Genomic DNA, 19,731 nt, shown 5'->3' with positions numbered 1-19,731 from the left:
AGAAAATGCACAGAGCCCATGAGCTTGAAGCTAAGCACTGCGCCACAGTGCCTCCATGTGAATGAATGAAAGAATGAATGAATGGATTTTGTCACCTTAAGATTTGTGTAACTCGCCTTGTGAATGGTGCGGCGTCAAATAAATGCTGATTGATTATATTGTAGTTTACCTTTCTCTCTCACAGTGCTTTGCAACCCTTAACTTGTTTTCTTTTGTAAAGCACCTTATGATTAAGATGGATTGATTTTTAGATCAACATACATTATCTATATTATCATGCTTTATTTAGCTGCTTTGAGTGCGCTATATTAAAACTGAATTAACATTTTCACACACTTGCACAATGTAGACACTCTTCCATTCGCCAGCCACACTAATCCACGAAAGAAAAAAAAGACCCTCAAGACAGTGTATGCCAAAATTGTATTTATTTTGTTTCTCCTCCTTTCCAAAAAGTGCATGAAAGATTTTACTCTAGCACAGTTCGTATGTCAGGCATAAATTACAGCCAAGCAGCATTTACATTTGGGTTCCGACTGATAGATGTTTCGAATGGAGAACTCTCTGCAGGCATTCTATAAAGCAAATGTATAAAAAGGTATTTATAATCCCGATTCGAGAAGCAGATCTTGGACAGAGTTGTTCATTGTTCCTTGAAAGCGAGAAGTGGTGTTGAACTTGGTCTGGTACTTATGCCTTAACGAGGGCAGCGAACTCTGTGGAAAGAGAGAGGAAGAGAGAAAACTTTATTAAACGAGAGTAGAACATTAAAATTAAAAGCCTGGACATGGAAGCAATGTGCTGGGATGAACAATAGGGGGCATGCATGGGGAGTTAATAGGAGCTGAGCTAGAGAAATTCAAAAATCATATACTCGAAGTAACACCGAAATCGTTACTTAAATGAAAGAATTCATGAATAGAAATGAAAGGCAAATTAAGAGACAACGAGCTAGAACTCAGCTCTCCCTCTAGTGGAAGACAGTCGTAATGACCCCTGAACTGCGCGGAACAGGTGCTTTGTGCCGGGGTGAAGGGAGCCTGGTGAACTCTGGTGCACTTAGACTTGACTTACACGCCTCTGACTGCGTAATGCAAGCCGCCAGTAAGGCTGCTGTAAAATGTGCAGTTGAATTCCTGACCTCCCATCACCCCTCTATGTAAAGGAGAAAAAAAGATGGCATTGCATCAGGCAGCAGTTGCTCCGATTTTCGATCTCCCACAATAACTTTTTTTTCCTCCTCCTTACCGTCAACTCCGATTTTGCCGTCACCATCAGAATCCCCAGCGGTCATGAAAGCCTTGGTCTCCTTGTCGGTCAGAGCTCTTGCACCGGACTGGAAGTTCTGCAGGAACAGTCTGGGGAGGAGAAGAAGAAAAGGGCGGACGGCGCTATAATTAGAATACTGTACTCAGCAGCAGGACTGAGAGAACTGCTGTACTGTTCCTTCAAATCACTTTACAGATTTTAACGTCTAAACATTTACACCTGTTTAATTTCGTTCTGCATTTTTTCACATCGTCTATAGCTCCTTTACTAGACAAGTTATGTGTAAAGCGCCGAATAAATGTAACGGTTTATCTGTCTAAATAATTCAATAAGCAACGATAAGGTGCAAATGACACTAAAACAGCATGCAATGTGAGTGAATAAATGTTAAAATATATATTTAAGAGTGAACTGCTGATGAAGGGCAACGCGAACTGAAAGATCATTACGACACAACTACAGATTCTTAATTTAGGTGAGCTTCTATAAAACACTACACTTCTAACTACTAGACAAGGAATATTACATATATTGACTACAAAGTGCATAGTTTATAGACAGTTAAAAAAGTGAATGGGCGTTAAGACCCTTCATTCACAGCAGTGTATGGTGGGTTAGTTACTTGCACTGGTATGCAGTGCAGCTTAATGGTCTTCTTTATTATCATCTAAATTGTCTCTTACTTCAGCTCATCTTCCTCAATGAAGCCGCTCTTGTCCTGATCCAGGACAGCGAAGGCTTTCTTCACGTCTTCTGCAGACCTTCCGGTCAGACCAACCTTGGCGAAGAAGGTCTTGTAGTTGAAAGAGTCAGGTGCTACAAGAGACAGAAGATGTCCATTATTCAGTGAGCAAAAAATAAAGAGGCATTCTGAAGATCGAGTGCGTACAATAAATGGAATGTAACAATTTAAATTAGATGTAAGATCTCCTTATCAGTATGATGGTATATTAATTCTTAGAGTATTAAAGTAACCCTTAAAAGAGTATATATGGTAACAGTTTTTCTATATATGCACTTGTGCTGTAAAGCCCGTCGCCCCAATAAAGCCGCTTTTACCTTGGCATGCCTGCAGAGCAGCTTTAATGTCGTCGTCCTTGAGAACACCTGCGAAGGACATTTTTAGCTGAAAGAAAGAAAACACAAGATGTGAGGTTAGCTATAGAATATTAATCAGCATATCTTATGCAGAGTTTAAAAAAATATTTTGGCATTTTCTAAATCGGTAATACGCTTGCTTTTAAAAATGTATGTTGATTATTATTATTATACAAATGCCTAAATTAATAAATCCCTGCAGATCAACACGAATATTTCCCCCCCACACTTTGCACCAAATTATCAAATAAGTGCTATAAATTCCAATCCGGGATTTGAGTGAGTCTTCGTAAATGTATCCAGAATCAATCTGCACATTTTTAAAAGTCCGTGAACAGTTTTTCCTGCTTTTCTCCCTCTTCCATTTTAAGTTTTTTACATTTTTTACATCAATTTTTTTTTTTTTTATTCCAGTGCTGAAGTGGGTTCAGGTTGATTAGAAGTTCATCCTAGTAGCGACGAGAAAGGTCGCAACCGCCGAGGCGCTTTTTCTCTCCCTCTCCACTCACCTTAGTTCTCCTGAAGGCTAGGGAAAAACCAAAGGAAGCTGATCGAGCAACTGCAGTCACTCAGCCGGACCCCACGGGCTTCTTATATAGGACCTCTCATGCCATTTACAGAAATTGGGAGTGCACTGTAATGGATACCATACGCACTGGATAGGATCCGTTTCTAAAAAATGTGTCCAGTAGTCAAATAGGTCTATATTTATCCTTATAAATGAATACACTTAAAGCACATGTTGGCAGGCGAAGTGTCTGAATACATTATCGTGTTATAATATTCAGCATTTCACATCATGCTTAGTCCTGGAAGAGTGCCACCAGGGCTACTGTTCATGGCTGTAGAATTCAAAATCCCCGGGGTCTTTTGACATTGGGTTAAAAAGTAAAACGACGGCAAATGGATTCATAAGAAAAAAAGAAAAAACAGAATGTACTTTGTGTTACTTTGCTTAACATGAAAATACTTTAGCACGCTTGGCTCGGTCTATATTTGAAGATCTTGATTAATCTGAAAGTCGGGCAGATATTTCTAGACGCCTGTCCATGTGCGCTTCTCTATAGATTGAATTTCAGTCTCACAGGCAGAATGTAAAGCTGCCACATGTGCGTCTTCAAGCAGTCAGCAGATCTCGCGCGGCGGGAGCGCGCACCAGGGCCGGGTCACTCAACCTGCGCCGGACCTTTTCAGATTGTGCCGATTTGGTTTAAAGCGTTCAAAGCAAAAGTGCGTTTACTCTTAAAAAAAAAAAAGAGAAGATAGTTTCATTTTTGTGATTATGCGGTGTTACTGCATTGAAGAAATAATTATGGGCTCGGGTTCGAATCTCAGCTGGCGTTGCTCTGCTTCGAAAGAGTTGAATGTTGAGATAACTGATGGCTCTAAATTAGCGGAGCTACTTATTCGTTTCCAGACAGCTACTTTTATTCACAGATGCAGTTATTTATTCAAAGTTAACAGCATCATTCTCCGACATGCACACTTACTGAGCAAGTTATTAGTGACACGTGTACACCTGCTTATACATGCCATGATCTAGTCAGCCAATCACGTGGCAGCTGCGCACCACACACAAATCCTATGGGCAGAGGTCAGGCGCTTCAGTTCATATTCACATTAGACTCCAGAATGGGGGAGAAAATGTGATCGTGATTGTGGCCTGTCTGTTGGTGCCAGACAAGCTGGTTTGAGTATTTCTGCAACTGCTGATCTCCCAGAAATTTCATGCACAACAGTTTTGGAGGCTACTGTGGCTGCAGGTTTTCATTCTGACCATTTTTCTTAATTAGTGACCATTTTTTGTTGCTCATTCACATCTTTTCCCTTCCTTTTAATGGACTTTTTTTTATGATTCAGCCCTTTGAATTGTTTCTTTTTTTTGTCTTTAGCACCCAAATAGAAATGAGATATGAAGTGACCCCAAAGATGACCAGCTAAGCCAAGGCCTCAAACGTCAACTGGTTTCTTAGATAGAAGTTGATTCTTGTTGTTAATTAAACCCTTTATTTAATTTCATGATTTGTTGGCGCTCTCGTTCTGCCACAGCAGACATTTCCAAAACTGTTGATTTAATGTTTTCTAAGAGCACCATCAAAATGTCTTGTGGACCTAAGCACCTAAATGATTAAGGCGTCAATTAAAATGAAGACAAAAGATGTTAATTAGAGACAAACACTGGTCACTGTTTAAGAGGATGGTGAGAATGAAAACCTGCACCCAATGTTCAGGAGTAATGGTGTGAAAAGAAAAAAAAAACGACGAGTGAGCAGCAGTTCTGTGGACAGAAATGCCTTGTTGATGAGAGAGGTGAAGAAGAATGGCCAGACTGATTCAGAAAGGCCACAGTAACTCATACAACCAATCTGTACAGCTGTGGTGAGCAAAAGAGCATCTCAGAATGCACAGCACATCAAACCTTAATGTAGATGGGCTACAACAGCACAAGACCACATCAGGTTCCACTCCTGTCTGCCAAGAACATAAAGCTGAGGCAGCAGTGGGCACAAGGTTACCAAAACTGATGAATCTCAGTTTCTGCTGTGGCACACAGATGTTAGGGTCAACGGCATTAATCCATGCACTCATCAGGCCTTGTGTCACCACACATTACCTATTAGGTGATGAAGTGCTGAGAGAAAGAGAGATAGTTGGAGACAGGGGGTGATTAGTTGGCCAGAATGGATGAGGCCATGATGGACAATTGAGCCAGGGCATTGGGGTACACTCCACTCTTTTTGAAAAATACCTAGGGATCTTAAATGACCACAGAGTGAGGACCTTGGTTTTACATCTCACCAGAAGGATACACCATATTTAAAGCATGGTAGCCCCATCACTGCACTGGGGTCTGGACTTGAGGAAGTAAGCACCCCCTGCTGGCCTCACCAACACCTCTTCCAGCAGCAAAACAAACTTTTCCTTGGTGGTCTCCCATCCAAGTACTGGCTGAGCTCAAACATGCTTAGCTTCAGGTGCAATCTTAAAAATATATAAAGGTACCAAAATGATTCTCCGGAGATGACATAAGTGAACCATTTTTGCTTCCCAAAAGACCCACCCATATGAAGGTCCAGGAAAGATCCTTTATACAATACAATACAATTTATTTTTTACATAGCCCAAAAATCACACAAGAAGTGCCACAATGGGCTTTAACAGGCCCCGCCTTTTGACAGCCTCCCAACCTTGACTGTCTAAGAAAACAAGGAAAAACTCCCCTCAAAAAACCCTTGTAGGGAAATAAATAGAAAAAAATACCTCGAGAAAGGAAATTCAAAGAGAGACCCCTTCTCAGGTAGGTTGGGCATGCAGTGGGTGTCAAACAGAAGGGGGTCAATAAATACAATAGACAGAACAGAACACAAGGAATCCTCAATACAGTATAATAGTGTGATAGAAATATTACAAGTACAGAGCAGGATTCAACAGTTGATGATCACATAATAAAATTTGGATTTATTTTTCATTCATTCACTTTATTCCTTTAGATCCATAACAGGTCCTATAAATATCCACGAATCGATAACAGATGAGCCAAATCCCAATAGATTCCTGATTTTAACACGACTCACTGAACACAATGATTCAGATTAAGTTCAAGTTTTCTTGATCTGTCGTATCCTGCTAGGTGGCCTACTAGACCTTAAAGATGTTTGCTTTGTCCACACGTTGGAAACTTATCTAAGCCCAAAAGAAGGAATTTCACGTGCAAGTAAACTTTTCCGGAATGAGATGGTTCTATACGAGAAGTCACACCAGTATAGTGCCATTAAGGAACCCTTATTTTTTAGAGTTTATTTTTCTGAAAATGAAGATAAGTCACATCATGTGTATCTCTCTTAATCATCTGCTTTGTTGCTTCATTGGATTCCAGCATATCAGTAAATCACCACCTTCCCTGTCTAAACCCATGCTGACTGTTCACTTACACGCCTGTCCTAGATGTTCGCTGCTTGATCTTCTCCTTAATTGTTTCCATTAATTTATGATGCATGTTGGGCTCACTGGCCCGATTACATGTGACTTGTTGACTCTTACAGGGGACTTTATCACGGTGACAAATTCATGAAGGTTGATATAAAATGTCTTTTGTCGTTCCTGCAATTTCAAGGCAGTATTCGCTCCAATGAGTTTGTTTTTTGCTTTTCAACAGTTTGAGTACCGGAAGGACAAGTGTCTCACTTACTGTAGAGTGTCCCCAGCAGAAATGATGAAACTCATAGTGTGACACCTTAGCTGCTAGGCTATGCCACTCACACGATTAAGCCTGTTAGTGTGGAGGTTGTTTTCAGCATTCATAACTCAAAGTCTACATTCTAATCAATTGCTGCAACAGGAATCTCTCTAATGCTTTTAGGTTGAGGTTGGGAGCATGCGATGATAGTGTGTTGCCGCACCCACCACATGATGAACCACCTGGATTGAGGTAACCTCATGCAATAATCAAAGGATCAGATCTACTTAACATTTCAGTCTTCTGGCACCAAGCCTATTATGACGTGACGGAGGACAGAGTTGGAATCGATTCTTTATCCAAGCTAAGCCAGCACAGAGCAAACCATTTTAACAGGGTTGGCTCCTTATTGGCAGTTACTTCTTTGGCTGGCTACCTTTAAACTTCCAGCCAGCTCTTGATTCACCCAGCTTGTGTAAGTATAGGGTGGTCCAGATCTAATTATGCCATTTTCATTATGCTATAACTTATTAAGTTTATTACATAGAAAATCACCCGAAAAAATCTGGACCATCAAGAAGTGTGTGAACTGACGACACGAAGAATCGTCTTTGCACCGAACTGGAATCGTCCCCACATACATCAAAGTCATCCAGATGATCTGCAACTGCATAATTAGATCTGGATCACCCTATTTAAAGTTAACAGCCAGAGAAAATACTCTGCAACATTTATATCGATTTGTGTCATTAAAATCTATTTGTTGTTAACAAAAAAAATTAAGTCTCTCACATTTTACCCTGCATAGGTTTAAATGAGCTCCATCAATTTAGGCCCCCTGCATTTTCACAGTTTTGTGACAAACCAGATGTAATTTAACAAAGACGTCTGTCTTGTCACAAAATTGAAAATCTGGGGTTCCCAACATCATTTAACAGTTCATAGTGGCCATTAAACACCAGAGTAAATGTCATTCATTAAATATAGGAAAGTGCCAGCTTTGCCAGTCAATTGGACTCGGGTACGTTTAGCCAAGAAAAACTCAACTGCAGTTTAACAGAGGAATCTGGGAAGGGTTCTTGATATACTTTGGGCTTTTAGAAGGCTCCTACTATTTGGACAAAACAGAAATGTTTAATGTACAGTAGGATACCTAGCAGGATACTACCATACCAAGAAATCCTGAATGCTCTCTGTGTTATTGTATGCAGTGAAAGTCCATTTAAATTAAATCATAAACCGACGCGTATTTCACAAATCGGTGATTGTCTATTCGTGATTGTTTATGGAACATGTTAGGGATCTAAATGAGATGCTCTTTCTGGAACCTTTAGGAGGATGGTTCTTTTGGAAACCAAAAATGGTTCCTCTATGGCAGGGTTTTCAATCAGCAGAGGTGTGCCATGGAAATAATAGTGTAACACACCTGAGTCTGAACCTAAGAGGGACAATCTCTGCAAGTGGTCGAGACCTCTCTGAGGAGGACAGGACTGCATGGAGATAAAGGAAGCTCCATGATCACAATGTTAGACCACTTTGGATGCGTCTCCTCGCTGCTAGAGTCCACCTGTCTAGGTGTGTGGATGCCAGTGAGCCTCATATGTCTGGTGGATAGTGAGCATATGAGTTACTTCTGAGGCAGAGATGGACAAACCAGCTGGGAGATGCCACCAAAGTGCTCACTAAGTGCTGTGTCTGTGAATACTGATGTCAGAGCTGCTTTTTTATACCGGCTTCTCCAGTAGTCTCACCCCTTCAAGACAGTTGAACATGTGCTTGAGATACAATGTGTTTATGGCTAATAAAATAGTGATGTGCCTTGAGATGTTTTTGGTTACAGAAAGTGTGCCACAACAGAAAAAAAGGAAAATACTACCCTATGGCGTCGCTCTGAAGAATCATTTTGGCACCTTCATTTTTAAGAGTGTGGATGATGTCACAGCCTCCATGCCTGAGGTGGTATGCTACACCACGCATTAACTATTGGGTGGTGAGGGGTGAGAGAGAGAGTTAGCCACTATGAGACAGGGGATGATTAGGAGACGGAATGACCAGGATGGGACATCTTAGGACATAAGGGTACACCTTACTCGTTTATAAAGATGCCCAGGGATCTATTATGACCACAGAGAATCAGAACCTCGGTTTTTACATCTCACCTGTAAGACAGCGCCATATTTGCCAGACAGTGTCTCTTTCACAGCACTGGGGCATCGGAATCCACACATGGACTACAGGGTAAGCAGCAAGCCAAGTTTTCCCAAGGAGGTCTCCCATACAAGTACTGGATTAGCTCTACGTGGATTACCAGTTCTGAAGTGCAACTGGTATGGCTGCTGGAGACCTGTGACCCTGTAGGTAAGCCAGTTAGACAGCTGGATAGACGGATGAATGGATTAGGAAACTGGGTTGGAACAAAAACCTGCTTTTACTGAAGAAAGTGTAACATGTTGGTGAAAACATACTGTAGATGTTTTTAACTTATAAATATGCTTTCCAATAAGCTACACGGCTGAAAAATTTGTATATGTCTTTAATAAAATCATTGATTGGTGTTTCATATTTCTGCTCACGTGATTACATTAATTAAAAAGCGCTCCTTAAAAGTGTTAATATTTCTTATGTCGCAATTAATGACATATATATTTATGACTATCGTTAGATCAAATATCATTTAAAAAGCTAGGAATAAGTGCCTGCTGGCATTCTCCCGTCTCGCTAGCAGAGGGCAGTGGCTCCCACGTTTTATCTAATCCGCTTTTTAATATAAAAAAGGGGCAGGGCGTGGACGGAGGGACGGGGCGTTTCTAGACTTTAAACCTTGCAGTTAGGAGACAGTCGAGCGCCGGGGACCTGCAGCACATCCTGAGTCTCTCGTGTATAGACTGACCAGATTTTCATTCTTCCAAAACGCGAGCGGGATGGGACGGGATGATCCCTCCTTCGTTTCTCGACAAGCCCAAAACGAAAACAAACTAGACATATTGTTAATATTCGGGACTTGATGCTTAAAAAAAAAAAGTAATGTGGACGTGTTCTTAGCCTGAAGTCTGGTGCTTTCCGTCAGCTTATTTTTCTCATCCAGAAGATGCGTGCGTGCGACTTAAATTTCTTAGCGACTCGAAATTCTGCAGCTTTATTGCAAAAGGCAGAGTCAGAAGATCAATATTTTGGGCGGTGAGGGTTGGGTTGAGTTGAGTCGGGGGTGTAGGGTTGTGTGTGTGTGTGTGTGTGTGGAGGGGTGTTTCATTTCATACAAGATATGGAGAAAGTTGAAGGAATCTTTATCTAAGACAACCCCGCAGCTCTTTCAGCGCTGTTTCACTTTTGAAATCGACATCACGCAAAAGTGAAAGCTTAGAATTGTCGTCCTCCAAGATTTTTGGACCAGGGACCACTTTGTCAAAGTCAAAGATATGAAGTACCACTTATTCCTAACAGCCACTTATTATAAATTATTTGTGTTAGAACATATTCTTTTCTGCTACATGTGAAAACTACTGTAACGACCCAAGGTGCAAAAAAGAAGAGTTGGCACAATGGCTGAAATAATGAACAGGGCTCTACCAGAAAGCACCTCCTTATCTTAAATGCCTATAGTATTTATGCTGTGATGCCCCAAGAATTACGGTATAATTACTGTAATTACTATATGTTATAGTAACAAAAATGTTTCAGGAACTTCACAGTAAACCGGACCATACAATTACTGTTATATGAATGTAGAGAAAAGCCAAGCAAAATGACACATTTTATTGGCTAACTAAAAAGATTACAATATGCAAGCTTTCGAGGCAACTCGAGCCCCTTCTTCAGGCAAGATGTAACCAGTACTACTGTTATATGGAAGTATGCTTCTGACTTTTGAATTACATTTATAATTTATTTCCAATTGACAGTAATTTTCTAACTTTTCACATGTAAGGTGTAATAGCACTGCATCCCAGGAACCACAAATATCACTAAAGCATAATTAATGGAAATATGTCACTGTATTTAAAATAGATTGGTGTATCTAATCTAAGAGTAAGAAAGGTGAGTACAAATCATTAAATGCGTCCCAACATATTTCATGTTTCTTATTTCTGTTTATTTAGTTATTTCTTCCTTTAACTGTTAGGTGCCATCGCACCCAACTTTTATTAAGTCCCAAAATGAACTTCCACCTTTCAAAGTCGAGAGGGCGGGCTCCAGTGAGTTCTGTTTATTGGTTGGTGAATTGCCAGTAGCGCGAGCGTACACCTTCGGCTATCAAGCGCCACTTTTACAGCAGACACTTCAGTTTCAGGCTCCTAACGATGAATTTGAAATTTCTTTAGTTACAGTCGCCGCTTTGCACAGTCAGTCATTCTGGGTGTCTTTTTCTTGCATTCTTGTCTGATGCGCACAGTCGCAACTTTGAGCCGCTAGAGTTCCAAAGCAAGCAAAGTGCCTCTCTGCGGACGATTCACCAATCAGAAAAACTGTACCCTCTAGAGCCCGCCTTCTCAGTTTTGACGAGTGGAAGTGACAGTTTCCATTTCGGGGCTTGTTTCATGTTGCGTGTGGTGTCCATGAAAAAAGAAACAGAAATAATTAAATAATAGCATATTATATATATATATATATATATATATATATATATATATATATATATATATATATATATATATATATATATATATATATATATATATATAATATATGAGGTATCTGTGTGTGTGTGTGTGCCCTGCGGTTTGTTTCCTGCCTTGCGCCCTGTGTTGGCTGGGATTGGCTCCAGCAGACCCCCGTGACCCTGTGTTCGGATTCAGCGGGTTAGAAAATGGGTGTATATATATATATATATATATATATATATATATATATATATATATATATATATATATATATATATATATATATATATATATATATACGAGGTATGTGTGTGTGTGTGTGTGTGTCCTGCGGTTTATTTCCTGCCTTGTGCCCTGCGCCCTCCAGCAGACCCCGTAACCCTGTAGTTAGGTTATAGCGGGTTGGGTAATGGATGGATGGATATACTTCTTGACACATTTTATCATTCATGCTTACATTTCACGTTGTAAGATTAGATTTTATTAGATTATGCTTTATTTTTTAAACTTGTAATTTATTGTCACATTTTGTGGTACTTTTATTTACTTGCATATTTATTTATTTACTTTATCATGAATATTATGGCAACATGATAATGCAGTGGCAGCTCTGTTGCCTTTCACTAAGGAGGCTGGGTTTCATGTCATGGGTCTTCCCTGCATGGAGTCTGCATGTTCTTCCAGTGTCTGCGTGGGTTTCCTCTGGATGTTCCAGTTTCCACCCACTGTCCAAACACATGCAAGGTAGGTGTATTGATGGTGCTATATTGGCCCCTGATCCATGTGTGTCTCTGTGAGTTCATCCTGTGAAGGACTGGTGCGTGACTTGTGCCAATATGGAATTGGGCTTCTTGAACTTTAGTCCCTGATCTCAAGCATCCAGCCCCATGTCATTCAGGACCTTCCTGCCTACCGATCCAATGAAGTTAGGCTTCTAACCCCTAATCTTGGAAGGTCCAGCTCATGTTCCTCCCACTCAGCATTCTAGTAGACTCCATGGTGGACCCTATTGTCAACAGTTCCCACCACTCATCATCAGTGGAACGACATACATCTCTTTTATATGCCATTTGGTATGGAATGTGTAACAGCAGTGCTAATATTTTTAATGCATCATCTGTTGGAATGACAAATGCAATGCATTAGTCTCTGTTATATGCCATTTGTTAGGGGATTTGTAAACACAGTGTTAAAGTTTGTGATGTGCCATCTGTTGGAATTACAGATAAACAGCAAGAGGATGGACACACAGGCATTTATTCTTTTATTAAGGTGGATTCCACCACTGATGTATTGAGTGAAAGACTTAATCTGCAGCCTGTCCTTGTATTGTACAAAAGTGAGAACATTTTTACAGTGCCTTAAAATGAATTGATTTTATGTATAAGGGACTCATAATGTGATGCTTCATAAATCAATTAATATATCACTGATCATATTTGGATACTGTATAGTGCTGATGCCAGCTCTGATAGCACTGGGTACAAAACAGGAGCAAACCTGAAGAGGGTCACAGTCCACCTCAAATCATGTGCTTCTGAATGATATGAAATAGTAGTATCATCACATAAGGAAAGTGAAACTGTTACTTGCGGGTCTAACTTAAAGGCTACACATTGCCATTTGCCTACACCCTGAATCACAAGAATTTATTAAAAAATAAAAGACATTATGGGGTCCTAATACCACTGAGGCCCTATTGCATTATCACTAAAATGCCCTTATTATATAATGATCTTTTCATAGAAGCAGGATGGCTCATCTCGGCTCCGCTCATTCACAGACTCATCCATACTCACTCACTACCAACATGGCCTGCTAACCTAAATGCACCTTCAAAATTCATTCAGGCAATGGCTAGGCTGGAATGGCAACCCCTAATTTAAGTAAAAATCACTAAACCATTGTACCACCCAAAAAACAAAGAAATCAAAAATTAGGTAGATAAGTAGAAAGGCTCCATATAAGATAGATAGAAAAGGCAATATGTAATAGTTTGGTACGTAGACAGATAGATACATTATATAATAGATGTATGCACAGACAGACATAGAAAAGGACAAGACAGATTAAATGCACTATTAAATAAACAGATAGAAAATGCACTACATACTAGATGGATAGAAAAGGCACTGTTTAATAGATTTTAAATGGCAAGTTCAAATCATTATAGTAAAATATAATGAGATAGTCTAATAAAAATATACCAAATGTCAGATCATTATTTATATGTGTACTATATCCATATATTTTCACGAACTGGCATCGAAGTAATATAGTGAATGTTTGACAAAGCATGCAGAATATAGTAACACATGCACAGGTTGATCATGATCTCCATAATAGTCTAATTACTCAGACATTCATTCCAACTGAACACCTAATAATACGTACAACTCTGCCGCCTCTTAGCTCAAGTGCCGGTGTAACACTTTTAGCTTCCTTAATGTGTATGTGCAGTTTTCATGTTCTTTTGGTGTCTTTGTGGGTCTACTCGTGGCTCTACTGTACACTGAATGCCCTGCCATTGACTTGTTCCTGCCTTGCGCCCGGTGCTGCCGAGATGTGGGCTTTGGCCCCCCGTCATTTATATGGAGCGAGTGGATGACTCGCACGTCTAAGCCCTGCTGGTGTCCCCTCCGCATTCTGCTGTGCCGTACGAGCTCAGATGCACTCACAGGAACAACGAAAAGCAGTACATTGAAATGACTCGCACGAGATCGTTATCTATTGGTTTATTCATTTATTTGCATTGTAAACAATAAGCAGCGACATTTACAAATGTCATTTAATGTACAAAAAAGCACAATTCGTCAATTAGTCAATAAATAAATAAATAGGGGTCTTCAGTCTTAGAAAGTGTCAGTCGGGCAGCGGGCAAGTTTACTTCACCAAGGCCTGGAACTCTGCAAAAGATGAGTGGCATAGATGAGAATATATAAATTTTCTGTTTATTATAAACATTATACTAAACTTTTCTGTTGGATTTTTTTTTTTCCATTTTTCTAGTATGGATTGATCTGAATACTGTATTTAGAGGTAACAGGTGGATTCTTTTCATTTTGATCCTCAGTTTACTGTTATGCCGCATTTATGAAGTTAAATCGATGGTTACCTTCTACTCCGATTTTGCCGTCACCGTCTGAATCGCCTGCAGCCAGGAAGGTTTTAGTCTCGGCATCAGTTAGAGCTCGAGCACTGGACTGGAAGTTCTGGAGGAACAGCCTGCAAAAAGAAGAAAGCCCCGTGAGCAGGCATACTTTTTTTTCTCTAAAAAGCGCCTGAGCACGAATACATTTAGATGAAAAGAAAACAAAAAGGAGAAAAGCTGGCAGCTGGCCATTTCGATCTGGTTCGGTCTTTCGAGTTCTTTACTGTGTCTTCTCATTCGGCACACGATCATCGACCTCAGAATAGCCGTAGGTGACCAAATCAGACCACCGGCATGCTCAGGTGAATTTATAATGAGTTCTTCGAAATGATTTTCTGCGTTAAAAAAACTTAGCAGTCGCCAGAAAGCGGTCTTCGCAGGGTCGGATGCGTCGAATTTGATATACAGACATGATAAGATGTCGCTTTACCCGTTTGACAAAATGCGGTTTTTCGTGTAAAATGATCCGACTATTTCTTACGATCTATCTATCAAGGGGTGAATGTTTTGGTGATCCACTGATCATTTCACCATTCTATTTATAGGATGTACCTCGCGTGACCCAAATTTGGCAGCAGTTGATTCAGCTTCACTGCATACGAGTCTGGCAGTTGTAAACGATTAACAAACATCGTACTTCGGCTTGAGCCACTGAAGTTGACTCACTAAGGTCAATTTAGCGTCGCCAATTCACCTGACCTGCAAGTGTATGAACAGCGGAAGGAAATCCACGCATACACGGGGAGAGCATGCAAACTCCACGAAGGGACGACCCGAGATGCAAATCCTGTCCTCCTTACTGCGAGGCAGCAGTGCTGCCACTACGCCACCATGCCGCCACCGATGTGTTTCTTCTCTGATAACATTTCTATTAAATGAAAGACACTATCGATGTTGAGGTGCAATTTACTTGTAAAAATTGCAGTAATTATTTATTATTTCGTTGTTCCGCTCTTCTCCTTTAGGCTCTCTAGAGTCCTAAAGGGATATCTGGAAATATGGCGATGAGCTTTCATTTCTGGCAATATAACATACACAAAAAGAAGCTAAAAGCAAAGCCCAGTTGATACTGAAAACTTTTAATGGACACACAAACACATATGTCATCTGTGGACTAATAAAGGAATCCTTCCCTCTGCAATTTAAATTTATTTTTTGCCTGAAACCCTAATAGCAAATCAGCCCTTTTCATCTTTCCAGAATATGTCCGAAATTTCCAGAATTTGTTTGAAATAGCACTCCTGTATTTTGAAATCACTGGCGCCCTGCCCGGGGTTTGTTTCCTGCCCTGCGCCCTGTGTTAGCTGGGATTGGCTCCAGCGGACCCCCGTGACCCTGTAGTTAGGATATAGCGGGTTGGATAATGGATGGATGGATGCTTTCTCCCACGACCCAGTATTACCATTTTGGTGGAACAAGACTAAAGGCAGCTGAAGCGAAGTCGCTCGATCCGAGATGTCGAGGATTGCAGTGTGACACTTTAGGCGCTAGGGGGCTCTGTCGAAATCAAATGGCAGACTTGACAAGAGTGAAAAACAAATCACCCTACAGGTGTGATGAGCAATAAATTGTTTCCATTGGTGCGTAACTATATACATTTAAAGATAGCTGGCACCTTTATAAAAATCATTGAATGGACGTTTCTGGAGGAACAGCCTGCAAAAATGAAGAAAGCCCCTTGAGCAGGCATGCTCTTTTTTCTCCAAGAAGGCGCTTGAGCGCGAATAAATTTAGATGAAAAGAAAAAAGGAGAAAAACTTTCGATCTGGTTGTGTCTTTTGAGTCCCTTACTGTGGCTTCATTCGGCACACGATCATCGATCTCAATAGTCGTCTAGGTGACTAAATCATGAACTTTTGAGCTATGAGGCGGCAGCTGTCTGTTTGCTGATAATCATTAGCCATTCTATTGTGCCCAATGGGGTAGTTGTTATTGCCGTTGCATGTATTATGTGAACCCCAAATCCCTCCAACACATGCTTACTTAAGCTCATCCTCCTCAATGAAGCCGCTGTGGTCCTGGTCCAGGATCTTGAAGACTTTTGCTACGTCGGCTGCAGACTTGTTGGCCAGGCCGACCTGAGAGAAGAAGGTCTTGTGGTTGAAAGAATCAGCGGCTGCAAAGGAAAGAGACAATAATATGGTGACACCCTTGGTTTTGGTTTTCAAGGCCTCTTTTGAAGAGGACACCTCAGCTGTTTGTTAGAGCAGCGCACAGAACGTGATCTACTTTAAGGGAAGGAGCAATTCAAGACAAGAATAGAGCGAGGGAAAAAATGTGCGCATTTTAGAGACTTTGAGGGCGCCGGAATGAGCGTCACGTGACCGGGTCACGCTGTCACGCGTTTGGCGTCACTTAAGTAAACTTACTAAGGCGTTAAATATCTGAAACGTTTAACCAGAGTCTATAAGACTCACAGATAACAAATGTATAGAACCTGTCTAGAATAGAGAGTCCGAATAAACTTTGGGGTTAATACTTTCAGCTACAGGAGTGAAATGGAAGACACGCTGCTACGTGTTTGCCTTCCTCAAAACTGCTACATTTTTAGGACACGCGTCACATACACTCTCTTTTATATTCAAAAAGCCACGTCCATGCTTAGGAAGCCTATCCTTTTCCAGTTTCATTAAGAAACGAACTTCTAAATAAAGAGAAGTATAGGCGAGGCGGAATCCAGGTAAACTGATAGCTATAGTCAATGGTACCCGATACTTCGCCATTTTATTTCTTCTAAATATCGTCCAGAAAAGCCAAGCAAAATGACATCTTTTATTGGCTAACTAAAGAGATTACAATATGCAAGCTTTCAAGGCAACTCAGGCCCCTTCTTCAGGTAAGATGTAGGAATAGGAAACTCTAGCCAGAATATAAAGTACAACGAGCTGATCCAAGTTCAAAATGCAAAAAACGACTCTAATTAAACCAGAATTTACCTTGGCAATTCTTGATTGCAGCAGCGATATCTTCGTCTTTTAGAAGTCCAGCGAAGGCCATGCTTACTCTGCAAGGAAATGAAATTACAAATAAAGGAGGTCTGTCAGCTGTGGAAAGGTACAGTATGAAACGATCATTGATATGACAGTCGTAAGGTCTTAGATAGATATACACGTGAAAGGCACTATATGAGACAAGACAATTTCAAAGAGATAAAGACGTAAAGATAAAGACGTTCACTTATATGGCTATCAAAAGTTGATAGATGTGAAAAGGCACCATATAATAGATAGAGAGATATAAAAGACAATATTAAAAGATAAATCAATGAAAGATACGATATGAAATCATCATTTATGTGACTGCTATAAGTTCAAGGTAGATGTTAAAGACACTATGAGACAGATATGAAAGGCACTATATAATAGATAGATATGAAACACAGTATGAAAAAGGTCGATATGAAGATACAATTTGAAGCAATTTTTACAGTTATCATTTGGAAGCGATTAATAAATTGATGTATCTATTAGTAAGAAGTAATTATAAATTAATTTCTATAGTTATATATTTAAAGCCTTTAATGATAAGTACATTTCCTGCTGCCGTCTCTCGTGCGTTTCTAACAAAGTTGATTCTGACTGAGTCGTCTAAAAAGAAAGATAATTATATATTTCTAACGAGGCTGGATAGATAGATAGACAGATGTATAAAAACAGATAAATCTTAAAGTCACTGCATGGAAAAAAAAGATATTCAATAGATAAACATTATAAAGTTCCTGTCACATCTATCTAAAAACATATACAGTATAATGAATAGATTTGACAGAAGGCCCTATTAGATAGCTATGCTACACAAATAAACAGAGTAACGTGCATGAAAGGAGATAACTAATAGATAGATTTTGTTAGATTTCGCACTTGTTCTCATTCCTAGGTGTTTCTCATAAGCCTCAACAGATGCGGAGCGCCACCTCTGGTCAGCTCGCTCACATTGGCAGGATCAATACATTCACGCAGCTGTCTCTAACTTCATCTTTTGGCAGGCGTCTAATAAGCCGCAAGTCAATATGCATAACGCATTATATTATTTAGATCATGCTTTCCTTCTCGCTAAAGGTCAATGGCTGACATCTATTCAATTTTTATTTTACGCATACTTAATTTCGTCATTTTTGTCATTTTGAACAAAACCAGCAAACTAAGCACTATACCAAAAGTACTCTTCATGAAGATAAAAGTTTTACCCTTTCGTTTATTTGCCCTTGCATTTCCTTTGTTTATTATAACGTGCCCCTTTTTCCCCGTTAGCTGTACTGATCTGCTTTTGGACCCTCTTTGGTCCGTTCAAGCAGCCCACCCTGATGGCAGATATTCCGACTCACCTTCGGTTAGAAAGGGAGAGTGAAGAAGATTTACGAGAGACTGCTTGTCCTAAGAGTTGGGACCCAGACTTCAGAAAGCTGTCCTGTGAGTGCGCATGCTGGGAGGGGGGTCCTCTTATATGTGCTTTGGGAAGCCCTCCTGTTCTCGAGTGGGTGCTCGGCTCTGGTTTCAAGACATGCCAGCTAAACAGATTGTTCAAATAATATGTCAGAGGAATGTGAGGGGCCTCTGTCCTCACCCCATATAAGTAAAATTGTCGCAGGATGCATCGTGTTCTCATTTAGCGCTGTTTACATCCTAATTCTATCCTCGTCAAAAATAGCATCCAGACGAGAGTGCGCCTCCGTCGCTCATTGTCCAGCTCGTTAGTTCCACAGGCCGACGCCTGCTTTCCTAGCATAATTTTCATTCATTACTAAGAAATAGCAGAGACCTTTTATTAACCCACATTATCTATCTTCAATTATATTTAAAAAGTCCTTTATCCACACCTCGACGAGTCATTTTATATTCGTGAAATTAATAATGTTCGGTTCTTGTCAAAGGCTCTGGGATGGCGATGATTACGAAAATTAAATGTTGCCATTAAGATTAGCATGGCCGTTTAATTATTTAATATATTGTTTTTTTTTATAAGAGGATGCTGCAAAATACCTTGACCTGTATTGTTCACAGCATGAGATTACAGTTAAAGGTCATCTGAAAAGTTTTGTCCACAGCCCTAACCCAACGAAGCACAATTGCTCCAAAGCGCCTAATTTTCCTCTCTTCTGTTGCCTCCGGATATAATTAACATTACCATATGTGACATGTTCAATTACAAAAATCATTTATTTTTAATCTGAGGGTGGCATGGAAACTGTTCCTCTCTTTTCCTTATAAATATCTCAGATGGTTAGGATGAACTGATTTACAAAATGGCACACAACTCATTAATCCAACAAGTGTGGTAGGGGTCCCCCCGTTATAGTTACCTGCGAGTTATAAAATAAATATATATACATATATATTCGAAGATTATGCGTCTTCTTCGAGGTTCGAGCGCAATGGTCACATGGCCAGCTGATTAAAGCAATGCATGGGATAAAAACGTAATGTCTGGTCACCACTTGC

At 40.2% G+C, this 19,731-nt stretch overlaps 2 protein-coding genes across 2 annotated transcripts; both read right to left on the bottom strand.

Moving 5' to 3' along the window:
* Positions 1 to 411: 411 nt before the first annotated feature.
* Positions 412 to 2,983, bottom strand: LOC120542675 (parvalbumin alpha-like). Its single transcript, XM_039775281.1, has 5 exons — positions 2,877 to 2,983; positions 2,329 to 2,395; positions 1,953 to 2,085; positions 1,249 to 1,358; positions 412 to 716 (listed from the first exon to the last, which is right to left on the bottom strand). The coding sequence occupies exons 2-5, from the start codon at positions 2,387 to 2,389 to the stop codon at positions 691 to 693; spliced, it is 330 nt and encodes a 109-aa protein (XP_039631215.1). The 5' UTR covers positions 2,390 to 2,395; positions 2,877 to 2,983; the 3' UTR covers positions 412 to 690.
* Positions 2,984 to 13,879: 10,896 nt separating this feature from the next.
* Positions 13,880 to 18,718, bottom strand: LOC120543078 (parvalbumin beta-like). Its single transcript, XM_039775928.1, has 5 exons — positions 18,618 to 18,718; positions 17,230 to 17,297; positions 16,277 to 16,409; positions 14,258 to 14,367; positions 13,880 to 14,048 (listed from the first exon to the last, which is right to left on the bottom strand). The coding sequence occupies exons 2-5, from the start codon at positions 17,288 to 17,290 to the stop codon at positions 14,026 to 14,028; spliced, it is 327 nt and encodes a 108-aa protein (XP_039631862.1). The 5' UTR covers positions 17,291 to 17,297; positions 18,618 to 18,718; the 3' UTR covers positions 13,880 to 14,025.
* Between the last annotated feature and the right edge of the window lie 1,013 nt (positions 18,719 to 19,731).

The sequence above is a fragment of the Polypterus senegalus genome, chromosome 13, assembly GCF_016835505.1.
Source record: "Polypterus senegalus isolate Bchr_013 chromosome 13, ASM1683550v1, whole genome shotgun sequence".
Lineage (NCBI taxonomy): Eukaryota > Metazoa > Chordata > Cladistia > Polypteriformes > Polypteridae > Polypterus > Polypterus senegalus.
Note: the sequence above shows the minus strand (reverse complement) of the source record. Positions and strands in the feature narration are given on the sequence as shown.

Excerpts from the sequence above, each read along its gene's own strand:
- LOC120542675 (XM_039775281.1), bottom strand. The coding sequence starts at position 2,389 with ATGTCCTTCGCAGGTGTTCTCAAGGACGACGACATTAAAGCTGCTCTG. Across the intron at positions 2,086-2,328 it reads TGCTCTGCAGGCATGCCAAG|CACCTGACTCTTTCAACTAC; the intron begins GTAAAAGCGGCT and ends TGTCTCTTGTAG. Across the intron at positions 1,359-1,952 it reads ATTGAGGAAGATGAGCTGAA|ACTGTTCCTGCAGAACTTCC; the intron begins GTAAGAGACAAT and ends TCTCCTCCCCAG.
- LOC120543078 (XM_039775928.1), bottom strand. The coding sequence starts at position 17,290 with ATGGCCTTCGCTGGACTTCTAAAAGACGAAGATATCGCTGCTGCAATC. Across the intron at positions 14,368-16,276 it reads ATTGAGGAGGATGAGCTTAA|GCTGTTCCTCCAGAACTTCC; the intron begins GTAAGCATGTGT and ends TTCTTTTTGCAG. Across the intron at positions 14,049-14,257 it reads CGGCAAAATCGGAGTAGAAG|AGTTCCAGGCCTTGGTGAAG; the intron begins GTAACCATCGAT and ends CATCTTTTGCAG.